General features: G+C 41.8%; 1 protein-coding gene across 2 annotated transcripts in view; it reads right to left on the bottom strand.

Annotated features, from left to right (window-relative positions):
* Nucleotides 1-13,883, bottom strand: part of LOC144195632 (protein patched homolog 1-like) — a 40,956-nt gene that overhangs the window by 13,300 nt on the left and 13,773 nt on the right. For both annotated transcript variants that reach the window (XR_013326114.1, XM_077715401.1), the window contains exons 3-15: nt 11,534-11,723; nt 11,359-11,428; nt 11,016-11,107; nt 9,589-9,787; nt 9,361-9,482; nt 8,294-8,441; nt 7,147-7,278; nt 6,911-7,066; nt 6,647-6,745; nt 5,599-5,724; nt 2,588-2,706; nt 1,285-1,885; nt 336-645 (exon numbers count right to left, since the gene is read on the bottom strand). Coding sequence is in view for 1 of the 2 variants with exons in the window: in XM_077715401.1 (XP_077571527.1) it covers nt 336-645; nt 1,285-1,885; nt 2,588-2,706; nt 5,599-5,724; nt 6,647-6,745; nt 6,911-7,066; nt 7,147-7,278; nt 8,294-8,441; nt 9,361-9,482; nt 9,589-9,787; nt 11,016-11,107; nt 11,359-11,428; nt 11,534-11,723 (2,364 nt within the window). In the remaining variant the exon portion in view is untranslated. The remainder of the gene's footprint in view (nt 1-335; nt 646-1,284; nt 1,886-2,587; nt 2,707-5,598; nt 5,725-6,646; nt 6,746-6,910; nt 7,067-7,146; nt 7,279-8,293; nt 8,442-9,360; nt 9,483-9,588; nt 9,788-11,015; nt 11,108-11,358; nt 11,429-11,533; nt 11,724-13,883) is intronic.

The raw sequence follows: 13,883 nt of genomic DNA, 5'->3' as shown, positions 1-13,883 counted from the left end.
CTCAATAGAACTGTTATTAGCAAACAACCTACTTAGTATTGAATGATTAATTGAAACAGGAGAAATAAAAGTCTTACAAATATAATGTTGATCAATTTTACTAATAGATATTTTTGATTTGGAGAAAAATAAACTGGTTTGGCCTGTTTGAGATCTAATTGCCATAAATGTGCCCCCTGAACTGAAATGAGTTTGATTTCCCTGCATTCGAGGAAGCCCACGATAAGACGTATTGAGAATAACAAATTATGTTTCGTGTTGTTGAAAAAGTGCCACCATTGACTTTATCAGCAATGGATGTAGAAAATTAAACTCCTCTCTCATATCAACACTACCTTGCAGCCAGTCCCTGAAGTGATGAACCCACATGGGGGGCAGCTGACCATTGTCCTCCTTCAGCACGTAGCGAACGGAGTGAAACCTCCGGTGCAGTTGTTGCAATAGCGGCTGCTTGTGAGCATAGTCGGCTCTTTGCGTCACGACGTACATGTTGTAGAAGGAGAAGAACTTGAACTGTGCACCAATGAAGTCGTACTCGCTGGTATCCCGTGGCACGATGTCGGTCAGCTCCAGGCCGTCCCGTACCTGGGTGGTGCCATACAGGCTTACCCCCAGTAGGCAAAGGAAAAGCGAGATAACCACCATCTACAAGAAGAAGGGTATGGAGAGAGAAACATTTCATTGATGACCCGAACCTTACATTAATGTGTTTATGAATTACCTTAATGGCACACCAAAAAGTGTTGTGTTTTTGTTCTTGGAGGAGTCAAAAATGAGTCCACTGGGAACAAGTCACTACACATTTCCTAAGCAACGTGCTTGCATCCTTCAACATTTATTTGTGGTTCCTTCTTTTCCTTTTAAAGAGGTTTGGATAAGCTCGTATACAAAGCCTCTGATCATCTAACCATGTGTTGCCAGATTGGTCTGATAATCATGGATCAAAGAGCACAGATGTAATAAACTGGAATGTTCCTTCTTGCCACTTGGCTGCAAAAAAAGGATTGCGCATGAAATAATTTGCTTAAGTGGAGAAATGTTTGACAGTACGATGAAAAGACAAAGAAAAGGTTTTGTAATGATGTCAAGTACAGGCCACCATATGATTCGAGTTGTGCGAGTATTTAGAGAGGGCCGGCCACCCACTAGAGTGAGGTCAGACTGTGTGTGATTCAGATAGGACATGACTCCAGATTTCCTCCTACTCTCGCATGAGCCCTGGTGACTAACACTCTTCATTCAAACTCCCACACATTTGCACAGAAGCCACACTGCTCTGCTTACCTTGGTGGTAGACTGCAGCAGGAACGGAGCATAGTGCCTCTCGGCAAAAGAAGCCAGTGTCCATCGAGTACAGGAAGGCTCCATGCACCTCGCGCCAAATGAGCCCTCCCCATACTGAGAGAGCAAGTCCCGGGTGGAGCTGTTGTTCTCTGGGCTCTGGTTGCTTCCTGAAGCAGGATCCATCTGAGGAACTGCACCTGAAGCAGCAGCTGGAGTACCGGTGTGACGATATTGAGATGTCCGGTGACTCCGCCGTCCACTGTTGTTATTATTATTGTTGTAATAGTCGCCATGTGGGTTGCTCCGGTCGGGCGGTTGAACTGGCTGCACGGAGATCTGAGACCGGGGCTCGGCTGTGGTATAGAAAGCCTGCGTACGGGGGTCGTATTCGGTCCGGAGCTGCACCGTGGACTGCATGGTGATCTGGGTCTGCTGGGCAAAGCTGTGGCTGCTATAGGAGGGCGGCGGGCTGTAGCTGGGTGGAGGCGTGCAGTAGGACGGCAGCTCCGCGTTGTAGGATGGTGGAGGACTGAAACGACTCCCATCTGATCCGTCGAGGTAAGCCTGAGGCTCCATTTGGATCACGCGGTTGGCACATGGGCTGCAAAGACATACATAGTAAAATAAACTCTGGACTTCTCTATATATTTTTTCATGTTGGTATTCTGTTTAAACAAGGCAGACCGAATGGGGGAACAAATACAATAAGTCTTTTTTCCCCTCTTTCAACTTTTGCAGTAGCATGGGAAGCCCCTTATATACAACTGGCCAAACTTTTTTTTTAAACTCGCACAGATTTTTCTGTTCATGCATTTATTTTTTATTTTTTTTAAATACAAAAATATGAGATGTGTTTAATATGTTTGGTTCTGCTGATTCAACCTTTCACACATCCCCAGTGCAGCAGAGAATGTTTAAGAAATAAAAAAAAAACATTTAAAATTGCATTTTGACATATAATAAAGAGCTGTATGAATAAAATTTGACCTTTTTGATCATTCTCTTAAACTGACTCTCATGAAATGATACATGATTTAGGAATGGATTCACCAAAGAGTAAGGGGCTGAAATCCAACCAGTGAATTCAACCATGTGTGTGTGTGTGTGTGTGTGTGTGTATGCTGTGAAAATCTGGTACTGTGCCAAAACACATGCCCAGACTGGCAAGGCTCACAAACAACAACTAATGTAGACCATTAGAGGGGATGGGTCAACTTGGGAAGCCATTTAGGAGGGGAAGCTGCAAGCTGCTGTAATCACTATTACATCACAAACTGAGATCATTCAGTGGTTGCAACAATACCTGTAAAAACAGCAGAAAATGTCGAAGCGCCTGTCTTCTCGTCGATACAGGTCCATGCTGAGGATGGCGGGGAAGATGAGCAGGACCATTGCAAAGTTAAACACCACCACCACTGCAGCCTGCCAGAAATGCAAACATCTCTAATATAGATTAATGTTTTCTTTTTCTTTTTTCTTAAATGGCGACTAAACCAGTATAAGTTGATGAAATTGAGTTGGCAAAAATATTAGCGACAGTGATAAAAGTGATACAAGCAAACTAACACAAACTATGACCATAAAAAGAAACTCCGGGCCTATTGGCCACATCTGTTTTTAATTATATATACACAGTATACTTTCTGTTCTAAATAAATAGTACAAAGCTAAAAGTGAATCATTATTTCTATCATACATTCATTTTCAGCACCATATATACAAAATAGGTCGGCAGTAAACGCCAAGATAACAAAAAATCAGACACATTCAGTGTCCCTTTCAAGACTAAAACACTTAAATATGCAGAGAAAAATGTATGAGTGTGGAACATTAGCAGAGTTGAGGTTTCACATAAGAAGGTACACTGCAGCGCGGGAGGAGAAAAATGGGAGGAGTTGAATTTAGCTGGGGCGCTGCCCAGAGCGTAATCTGGAACTTGCATGTTTGCCAGACCGCTGCACACAGACACACAAACACACCCTGAAAGACACACACAGTCCTGTGTGTATGTGTGTACGTGTCTGTGTCGGACCACCCAGGAGTGGAGAGGCCTTAGGTGAAAAGCAGGGAATGCTTGTGCGCGCAAATGCGCAAATTTGGAAAACACTAAAAACTGCCTCTCGAAGACATACTTATCTATGCCCTCCCCCTCATTCCTCAGCTCACTCTGCAGTCAGGAATAATGTTAGAGACAACAAGAGACAGCGTGCAAAAACAATTCATTCTCAATTGGCCCACTAATGTTCAGACTGATCCCCAATGACTCCAAACACACAAAAGCACATGAATACACACACTCACACAGATGGTGACCGCTCGCTGACCTCCGATTGGGAAGATTTACCATAACATCTGTCCTCCACACAAGAACGTGTGTGTTCCACTGTTCATCTTTGTGTCTTTATCTGGACACAATTGCTTGCCCTTTAGTGACATGGGGTGGGAAATTGATGAAGACAGGAAGCAGGAAGAGCTGCTTGCTGATAGAGGTACACACTCTCCAGACATAAAAAATATTTAGACACCAGGGGACCTGTTTGGGTAGACAAATTCTGCCCGATATCAGTGTGTCTGTAGGATTTTTTTGTTACACCAACCAGAACAACACTGGTGATGTCATAGCTCTATTAAGTTGGTCTAAATGCATATGCTGCTTTAACACAACATGGTACAGTCCTAACCGACTCACATAGTCTGCTTTTAAAATGCAGGGAGCCACAAATATTTGCACTTACAGTAATTGAATGTGATTTCAAATTTCAATTTGATGTATAAAAAGGAGACATTCATCCCAAGTTCCTAAGATATGAATTTCAACAACTTTTTTTTAAAGTTACTCGAAAAACAATTTGTGATTTTGCCAAACGTGACAAACAATGCCAAGCCAAGATGGTAGAGTGGAAAAAAGTCCAAAGGAAGTAAAATTTGCCGTAGTGCTGGCAGAGGGATATACTCCACATCACAGGATGTACATTTGCGTTCACGGGGAAGCATGCGTGAGAATGCATGTTTTGTGCATCAGTGTGTCGTAGGCGTATGCTGCTAAACGCATGTGTGAGCTTTCAATGAAGCTGCATGTATCAGGCCCATGGGGTAAATGGATCATGTTTGACAGGATGGCTGTACGAAAGGCATCCATCCACACATGTTAATACTCTGGTGCAATCTGCCATCTGCTTGTGTGTGTACGTTACATGGACAAAATGGCGACAGAGAAAGATCATTATTTGCAATACTACACCATGAAAGACAACAACATCTGTTTCAATTTCTAATGAATGAACACCAACATTGAGTGCATTCTTATCATTGCCTCAATTCATTGTTTTGGTGCAATCTGTAGAACAAAATGAAAAAGATTTTGACACGTATCAGCTTATTAATATAAGTTCAACATAGTGTTTGTTGCCATGCGACAAGTTGAAATTGAACCCTAAGACAAGACCCTTCATCCTATCTCATCATAAAATGTCACTCAATGAAACATGAACAATTACCAAGCAAGACCAGTTATTTTCCACCAAAGCAAAATGATTCAACCTCTACACAAAACAAATAGTGAGGCCCGTACGCTGCCATGACAGATGACCCGAATTGTCCCACTTTTCATTGTTCTGGTAACTTATATAACTTGTGACGGATTCAGTAGTCAGAGCACCCTCACTGAATGATGCCCGTCCCCATCTTTACATGCAAACTGTACACACAAACATACGCACAGCTGCACAGCTAGATAATTGCGTTTCACTGCTTTCTAAACCTCCCACAGCACTTTTACATATGCAGCTAACTTAAACCTAAGAATTACACAAACACACACGTACGCACACAAAAGATTCGGTTACATAGATCTCATCCATAATCTGGAGAGACCTCGGACCCACCACGACGGGAGGTAGGTTTCAGTTTAAATACACACTTTTCACAGGCATACACTTGCATACCCATTAAGTTAAACAATTTGGAATTCAAATCACTGGATCCATCTCACGAGCTTAGTCAACGCCAAAACCACTAACTGTTTTTCTTTTGACTTGTCACCCAATACTGATATCAGTGATAAATAAATAAAAAGTGAACAAAACTGAAATACTAGCCATAGCCCAGGAAAATGAACTTTGCAAACAAGTCAATTTTACAGAACTATGCTGACAGTACTTATACTGATAGAATATCCGATGGCTTTTATAGACCAAACAATATTTACTAAAGTCTATTAACACTAGTGTGACAGTTAATATGTCAAAAAAATTATTCACGCCTTTACATTCTTTCCTATTGGCAAAAAAAAGTCTTATAAAATGACGTACGTACCTGTAAGGAAAAAGCCCGTAGCGCTGGGATAGGAATGAGGGCGGCCATGAAGAAGGCAGTCACGTTGCTTATAGAGGTAAGTGCCACACTAGCCCCAGTCCTCTTCAGACACTCGCCCGTGCGGTCCTGATCCAGACAAGATGAGGAAATGACTTATCAACTCTTGATGCAACTGTAGCCACAGGCCAAAGTGTAATACTTGAGACGAAGGAGTATTCTCCTCGCACTGATGCTGAGTGACATTGATTGCCACTAGCTCAAGTGTGATTAGGTTATACAGGAGGAGAACATACATTTCTGAATCCCACATGAACATAATTGTAAAAGGTAATGTCTGGAAACTTCGAACAATTTTCCCCATCTTTTGCAAACTTTACAAGTAGACATGCATTGGAGGGGATTTGGGAGCAACTGTGTGAATATTATAAAACGTGCTGGACCACACAGACCGCATCTGCATGCAGGCGTGTTTGTACATGTGCATGTGTGTGTTTGTGTGTGTGTGTGTGTGCGACTGAGACACAGGATAGATCAGGTTCAGCTCTGTTTAGTTTTCATCTCCTCAAAGGAAGCTGGAGGTTGAGGCAGAGTAGGAGACAACAAAAACAAGCAAATGCATGCCTGTTTTTCCCCAGGGGAGATTATAATAAAACATACAAAAACATGTGTCCGGTCCACACACTTTGTTGTACCATGCTTAAAATATTTCACTAATTTTAACATATACAAATCTAGGTTAGAGAAGAGAGAATATAGTTGCTTTTAGTCCTTATGTTTTTTGATTCTGTTTTGAGTATAGGGCTCACTTTTTCCCCTTATTTCAATGATTTATGATTGCATTAATCTTTTGAATAGCATTTCATTACTTTTTCACGATGCTATCAAGTTAGATTCAACTGAGATCACAATGAGTAATGCTACTAGAACAGACATGGAAATTGACTGGAATAAAAAAGAAGAATTCTCAGTCAAGTGTTGAAAATGTGTACATTAGGAAAGTCTTGAAAACCAATCCAAATGACAATAAAATGAAGGCTGATTGAGGTACCTCAAATGGGATCCTCTTGTTTTGTCCTGTCTCACTGAAGGCATGAGCGAGAAGAAAGACGTCGTCCACACCAACTCCAAGAGCTAGAAATGGCAGCACCTGCAGCCCAAAAGAATTTTACATTGATTAATTAAATAATCTTGCCAACTAACCATTTACATTAGACCAAGGGTCTCAAACTGGATCTCAAAGGGCCGCAAATGCAGCTGTTTTGCATCAAAGTTCTCCTAATATTTGATTTATATTAATCTCATGGCGTGTTACCTGAGTGGTGGCAGCATTAAAGGTGATGCCCAATAGAGAGCAAAGGCCGAGGCCCGCCGCCACTGACAGCGTCACCAGCAGGACACCCGCCAACCCAACGGCCCCCTGAGATTTGGCACAGTCCCACCGCAGCATGGTCAGACACGCGTAGGCCAGCTGGGGAAAGATGATGACTATTACATATGGGGGTATAGAACACTATTATTAGGATATGAATGAATGGGCATTTGAGCTACCATAAGCAAGTAGCCACTGGCCACGCGGATAACGCTGATGTCGGAGAAGGACTTAAGAATATCCTCCAGGGTGGTGGTTGTGAAAGACAAGACTTTTTGGGATGAGTTAGCAGCCACGCTCTGCAACACAGCCTATAAAAGAGATTACAAAATGAATCCAATGAGACGAGGGATTTCAAATGCTTAGGATACAACAAAAAAGAACAAATTGTGTGTAAACACTGTATACACACACAAACATTATAAATTCAATAGAAGAATTCTACACTTAGAACTGGTCAGCAGCCATTGCACAGGGAGGAGATGTAAACGCCACACAGAAAGGCTAGAGTATATGTTTGAACAGTGAACTTCAGAACTGAGAGCTTGTGTCCTAACCACTTCCAAACAATTATTTATACTTAAACGCCTAAAAAAGAAAGCCTAAACTCCTAAAGGGAGGATTGCGGACGTGTATTCATAAACTGATTTTTTTTTTTTTTAAGACAGTACCATGATCCACCTTCTCCCTGTCTTCCTATCTATGTGCAGACAGATGTCTTGAACATTGACCCGTACTTACTGCTCAGTGGGGAGTTTGGCTCACACACATTCTTTCACACACGCATACACACTTGGACCCACGTGTGCATTACTCTTAGGCACACCCAACGGTGGTGGACACACACACACACAACACAGCAGGATGCCAGCTGCTTGTATTACAGCCATTGATTTAAAAAAATGAAAACATACAGCCATAGAACACACAAATCTTTTTGTGTGGCACTACCCCGGGGACCCCCAAGATGATAGGTGTTCATATACGCCTACCCGAAGGTCGGGTGACGTGTCAAACAGGGGTTTGGTGTTGGTGAGGAAGGGGGCCACGATGATGTCACACACGAGCTACCAACAGGCCCCACAGCTGGGAAAGAGATTGGAAGCAAAATCCAAAATCCCCTAAAATATTCCATACATATCAATTTCAATAATAGTGGATTACATTTTCTACCTTTCTAACCACTAGTACGCTATAACATCAACTAACAGGTGGTCTAGCATTCATTGGTGGGCCATTGCAATCTTGCACACTATCCTGCTAGTGATTTACAATAAAGTCGATGAGAATTAGTAAGCGAATTTTATTCCCGTCTAGCTTGCGTACCTCAGAATATTTCCTCTGCCAGGCCTCTAAGATGGCCGCAGCCTTTTCCTCATTCCAGTTGAGGTGGGAAACCTCCTCGTAGCCCCTGAAGTGTTCAAACATCTGCTTGGGAGTCATCAGCTGGAACATGGTCTGTAGGGCCTGAGCACTAGAGTGAGAAGAGACATTGTTGTATGTTGTGATTCATTCATTTCACATACCTCTTATTTTCATGAGGGATGTGGGTAGGGGTGGAGGAGTCTATTCCAGCTGAATATGAGCAAGGAAATACCTTGATCTCAAAAGTCTTAAGTCGTCATGCTAACTAGTCAATGTTTTTTTTTACTAATTAACAAAGAAATGTTAGAATTATTCCTTAGTTAACAACATTGTAAAAGTTGTTACAAATTCTCTCATATACCAAATTGGCAGTAATTTTTATGTTTGTAAACTTTTAAAGACAACTGTTTGATACAGGTGTTACTTTTAAGGCCTTGGTTGAGGAAATCTGTTTTTATATTTTAGGTGTGCACACAACCTGCAAATAGTTTTCTCAGAGATAGGTAATTACAGCAAAAAGCCATTCTTCAGAAATAAAAGGATAACAAAAATGTCTATCCCTTTTGTGCCTTAGTTCACTATTTCAATAAACTTGGTATTATAGCTGCTTAAGGACAATACATTTACGAGTGTAGAGAACAGACACAGTCAAGTGAGGCTCCTCCAAGTGACCTTAAATATTTGTCTGGCTGCTTGATTTGGAATTAAGCCTGCAAAAAGTGTGGTATATTTGGATAAACCATGCGAGTCATAGATCACTATATGCATGCACTTATGCTGTATATACAGAATATTTGTGTGGAGGTGAAATGGCGGTCCGGTGTGTGCATTGTCCACCAGAGTGGTCTGTGGTGTAGAGCAGCTGAACCTAAAATACTTCACTGGAATCTAATGACTTCAAGATTTACGGTCCGCTCTGAGTACACGCATGTACAAACACTGGCACCATTTCAGAATTTAAAAAAAAGAACAGAAAACACAGATCCTTTCCAGAATAAGCCTGGTGCCGATCATGTTGGATGAGTTACCTAAGCAGGGGTCCGCTTCCATTCTTGGTGGTCCCGCCTACAATCAGTTCCTCCTGCCAGTGCATGTACTTCCTGGATAGGCCGTGGCAGCCACCGCTCAGGGTCCAAGCCACATCTAACGGCTTTTGCAGCGATGAAAATAAAAACAAAATAAGACAGAATCTAAACTGTCAACACCTACGCTCAAAAATCCAACGTGGAGCCAAAAATAATTTTACTGGCGCCTACCTTGGTGGAATTCTTGTTGGGTGCAGTGAGAGGGCAGTCAGGGTCTGCAGGGTTCAGGCAGGGTCGGTCCATGTAGCCGTGGCCAACATCGGCCTTTTCCAACATGTCCTCAAAGCTCTCTACAGGAAAGTGCGCCCTCCGTAGGTCTTCAAGGAAGTCTTTGGGATCGAAATTAGTCCACTGTAAAGGGTCTTTACCTCTATGAGAAAGGTATAGAGATTCAGAAACGTGTCAAACCATCTTTCTACGTAAACCCGACCAGTTTTCAGAGACGCTTCTATTTTATTCATGGAATGAACGTGCACTGTTAAACTACGTGCTGGGTCGGTTGGAACAAAAACCTGCACCCACGGCGGCCCCCGAGGACCGGTTTGCCCATCCCTGCACTAGGGTCTGATTTCTGCTTCAAGTGCTCCTTCTTCCAACTAAGTTCTCCATGCCTCTCACATTCCTGCCCGATTCTCTCACTTATTCTCTCTGTCATTCAGAGCACATTGTATGTGCTTAACCAGGCTTGGGTTATTATTCCCGGCCTCCCAACTAGAACATAATAAAAACTTCATCTACTGCTTTGCACCAAAAAGGACAAACTGCAACATTATATTTATAGGTTGATAGACAACTACCATTTTAGTTGATTCAAGCTGAGTCAGTGCTATACATACACACACAGAAGGAACCACACGTGGATGCAGAAACACATTTGCAGGGTTAAAGCATTACTGTAGCAGAAAGGCCAAACAATGATGTGAGGCCCAGGGCTGAAGAGAAACGATCAACAGCGATACGCATGCCAGCAACTACTACAATAGAGCCTTCAGAGGGGCCAAATTCAGGACACACACACAGAGACACACACGCTAATACTCTTTTGGAGTCTGATGGTTGTGCCTGGGAAGCACACTTGAATAGCAGGAAAAAAGATTCAGAGATCCACCTCTCGTCTCTGCAATAACAACCATTCCATAATGGGCGGGCTACACCTCTGATTGAAATGCAAGTCAATCACATGGCAGATATGATTGGGCACTCATCAATGAATGCAATGGTAAAAATAGATTTTTTTTAAATGCCCTTGCCTCTCTTAAATGATTCAACAATGTCTGCAAGGCAGCAAACTGTTAGCCGGATTACAAAATGTCAGGGGGAGTGCGATAGTTTTATATGTGTAAATATGTGACACCACCACATGATAGGGGGGAACAAAATGCTTAGTAATTATATTATCCACTAAACAAAGGACATGCAGTTTGGAACCCTGACACTTGAATTGTAAACTAGAACAGTTGGAGTGTGATTTACTAAATAAAGGGACAGTACATATTAATAAACATAAATATTCATTTTAATGAACAGATAGATGTATATTTATATATAAATATGTAAGATTATAATTCTCAGAGATTATAAAGGTTGAAACTACTTACGGTAAATAGACCATTCCAGAGTGGAGCTTGGCACCCTCCCAGAAACAGTCCAAAGGTGTGATGATGAGACAGGGATGAAGCTTTTCTATAATCTGTACAAGCAGATATGGAGACATATTCAAACACCTTTCTTATTTTTGTGTTACATTTACATTTGTTTGTGTTAACGGTCTTTACGCCAGAGAAAAGACGGTATACTGAACATTTAACATTACCAACGTGATTCATGATGACTGACAAAATATTGACCATGACGTTAAATTAGTTCTGATTCAATGAAACGATGAGTACTTAACGCCGTAGCGCCTTGATCCAATTTGCGTCAACACAAAAAAAAGCCTACCTGATCCATAAAATGAGTTTCTGTGACTAGTTCCCCTGATTTGTAGCATAAATGTTCCAATTTCCATTGTCTGAGGAAAAAAAGAAAATGGTGTCATGATACTTATTCAATATATTTCTTTATTATCCAGATTAAGTTTGTCTTTGAATGGGTGGTGACACATATGGACATTTACCGGTTATAAAGGAAAACATGAACTCTGCTGGCTCGCATAGCTGATTCTAGATGCTGCAGCAGTGCATCCACTGTTAGTACAGTGGCTCCCTCCTGGCGTGGTGTCTGAATCATGAGCTGAGGGTTAAACATGGCCTCTTCGCCGATTTTCTGCCTGGTGTACTTCAGCTCCTGGTTCACACGCCCGCCCACTGTTGGGAGAAGATATGGATGTTAGGTTAGGTTAGGTTAGAAGTACTATTTCATCCCGTATTCGGGAAATTTCTTGGTTGCAATAGGAAGACAGACACAAGACACTGTAGAGTAGCACAACGTTAAGGTTTGATTTTTTTTCACCCCTTGGTAGTCCCGAGTCCTCACAAAAAAATATGGACTGAATATGGATTCAGGACTGAAATAGGGTGGCTTTTTCCAATGTTTGCTCCCAGTATCATGGAAGGACTAAACCCCATGCGTGTGCCTTTGGCTCTCAGCTCACACTAGTTATAAAAGCGGCCTTTCAGTTCCTTCGGCTGTTCACCTCCTCCCCAGTAGAGCCAAGCCACCCAGGCAACGACTCTCACACAACACACATGGAGGGACAAATGGATGTGACTACAGTCGTGCAAACATGTCTACCCCGCTGTCTCACTTCTAGAGGAATGCCACACCACATGAAAAGCTAGATTAGAAACATCATAGCTAATGTTCCAAACCACCCTGATCATGCTTAACACAACCAAAACAATGACCAGAGATAACGACAATACCCAATTTCAAAACTTGAAAAACACCCAACTCCTTTCACATACCACGATTTTGACACCAGAATGCAGCATGGCGTCACAGCCTTGCAGCAAGTGTGCACCATCATGGTGCCATGAGGGATCTGAAATTATCTTAAAGAGGGTTTTCATCGAGATAGATAAAGAGCAAATTATTGGGCCACCAGGGGAGCATGAGTAGAATACATTTTACCTAAGCAAACTTTTCAACCAAGAAAATGGTAGCATTTGTTTAGCACAAAAAAAATGTCATTTGTATGTACACCATACCACATCGACTAAGAGGTGTCCCCAAATTTTCAGTGTATTGTCGGTATTTTCGTCTGTATTATCAAGCTGTGATGTGAGAATTATGTGTCCTCAATGAGACACAGAAAACAAAATCTGTGCAAAAGAATGGGGAACATTTTATGACATCCTAACCCAATTAAATAATGCAGTTTGGTTGGTGAAAACTGGCATAGATTGAATTTTTGCAAGTTGTTGTAATAGCACTCAAGTTAAACATAAGCAAGCTTGTTTTCCTGGAGCAGGACCACCCAGAAAGGAAGTAGGACAAGTGGAAAGTCACTTTTTGAGTTATTAAAAAACATTCTTGATTTATTTTTCTTACAGTGACAATCTTTATCTCTTCAATCCTTTGAAATATGAGCAGGATTCCCATGTGATCCCATTTGTTTTACTCCTCATTAATAGCAAGCAAGTCTAAGCAGGTGACAAGTGGCGACATTACGCAGGTTCTACTTTTCCTTCAAGAAAAAGCACTGTTCCACTGGCAGGCTAGCCTATCTGACACATTAAAAACAAACAGTGTTCCCTAAAGCTGCATTCAATTTCACTGCAAAAAGTAAATTGCAAAAATTTGGAAAACAATACATATATGTTTTATGTACTGCAGAAACTCCAGTACAGAAGGTGGCAGTGGAGGTAGGATCCCAACCAAACTCATTGAAACAAGGGAGGGGACAACTTAAAGGAATGTAGTCGCTGAACAGGAAACAGTACATTACAGCCTCGGCCTCAGAGAATTCCACACTTCACAGGGTGACAGCATTTTGGGGTCAACACTTACATAGCCTCGGGGGAATTAACACCCCAGCGAAAACACCAAAATGTGTGTATACGTATGTGTGCGTGCATACGTGTTTCCCTTAGTGACGCATATTTCCCTATACCTTCTGTGGTGAATCCTAATTGGTGCACTCACTGGTCAATCTCCGCACCAGGAACCAATGTACTGAAACCACAAAAGGTGAACCACGAAGTAGTGAGGGATTATTTGGCAGAATCACATTTTATAAAATGTTCACTGTGGAATTAACAACTACTAGAAAGATTGTTTTACTTAAAATGAAAAAAGTACACGTGTAACTGGTCTGAATATGGTGACGTCATGGCGCATAGTGCTGTCTTCTTGTTCTCCCCCTTTGACAACGGGCATTTGAACCCGCAATATCATGGCAATAAGGAGTGCAAAGTACTGAGCCAAACCCCTGATTGTAGACACCGAAAGAACATGGAAACTTCACATAACATGGTCAAAGCGCCAATTTGAACCTCTGAACTTTGAGGCAGTATTTAGGATGT

The sequence above is a fragment of the Stigmatopora nigra genome, chromosome 4 (assembly GCF_051989575.1).
Source record: "Stigmatopora nigra isolate UIUO_SnigA chromosome 4, RoL_Snig_1.1, whole genome shotgun sequence".
Lineage (NCBI taxonomy): Eukaryota > Metazoa > Chordata > Actinopteri > Syngnathiformes > Syngnathidae > Stigmatopora > Stigmatopora nigra.
Note: the sequence above shows the minus strand (reverse complement) of the source record. Positions and strands in the feature narration are given on the sequence as shown.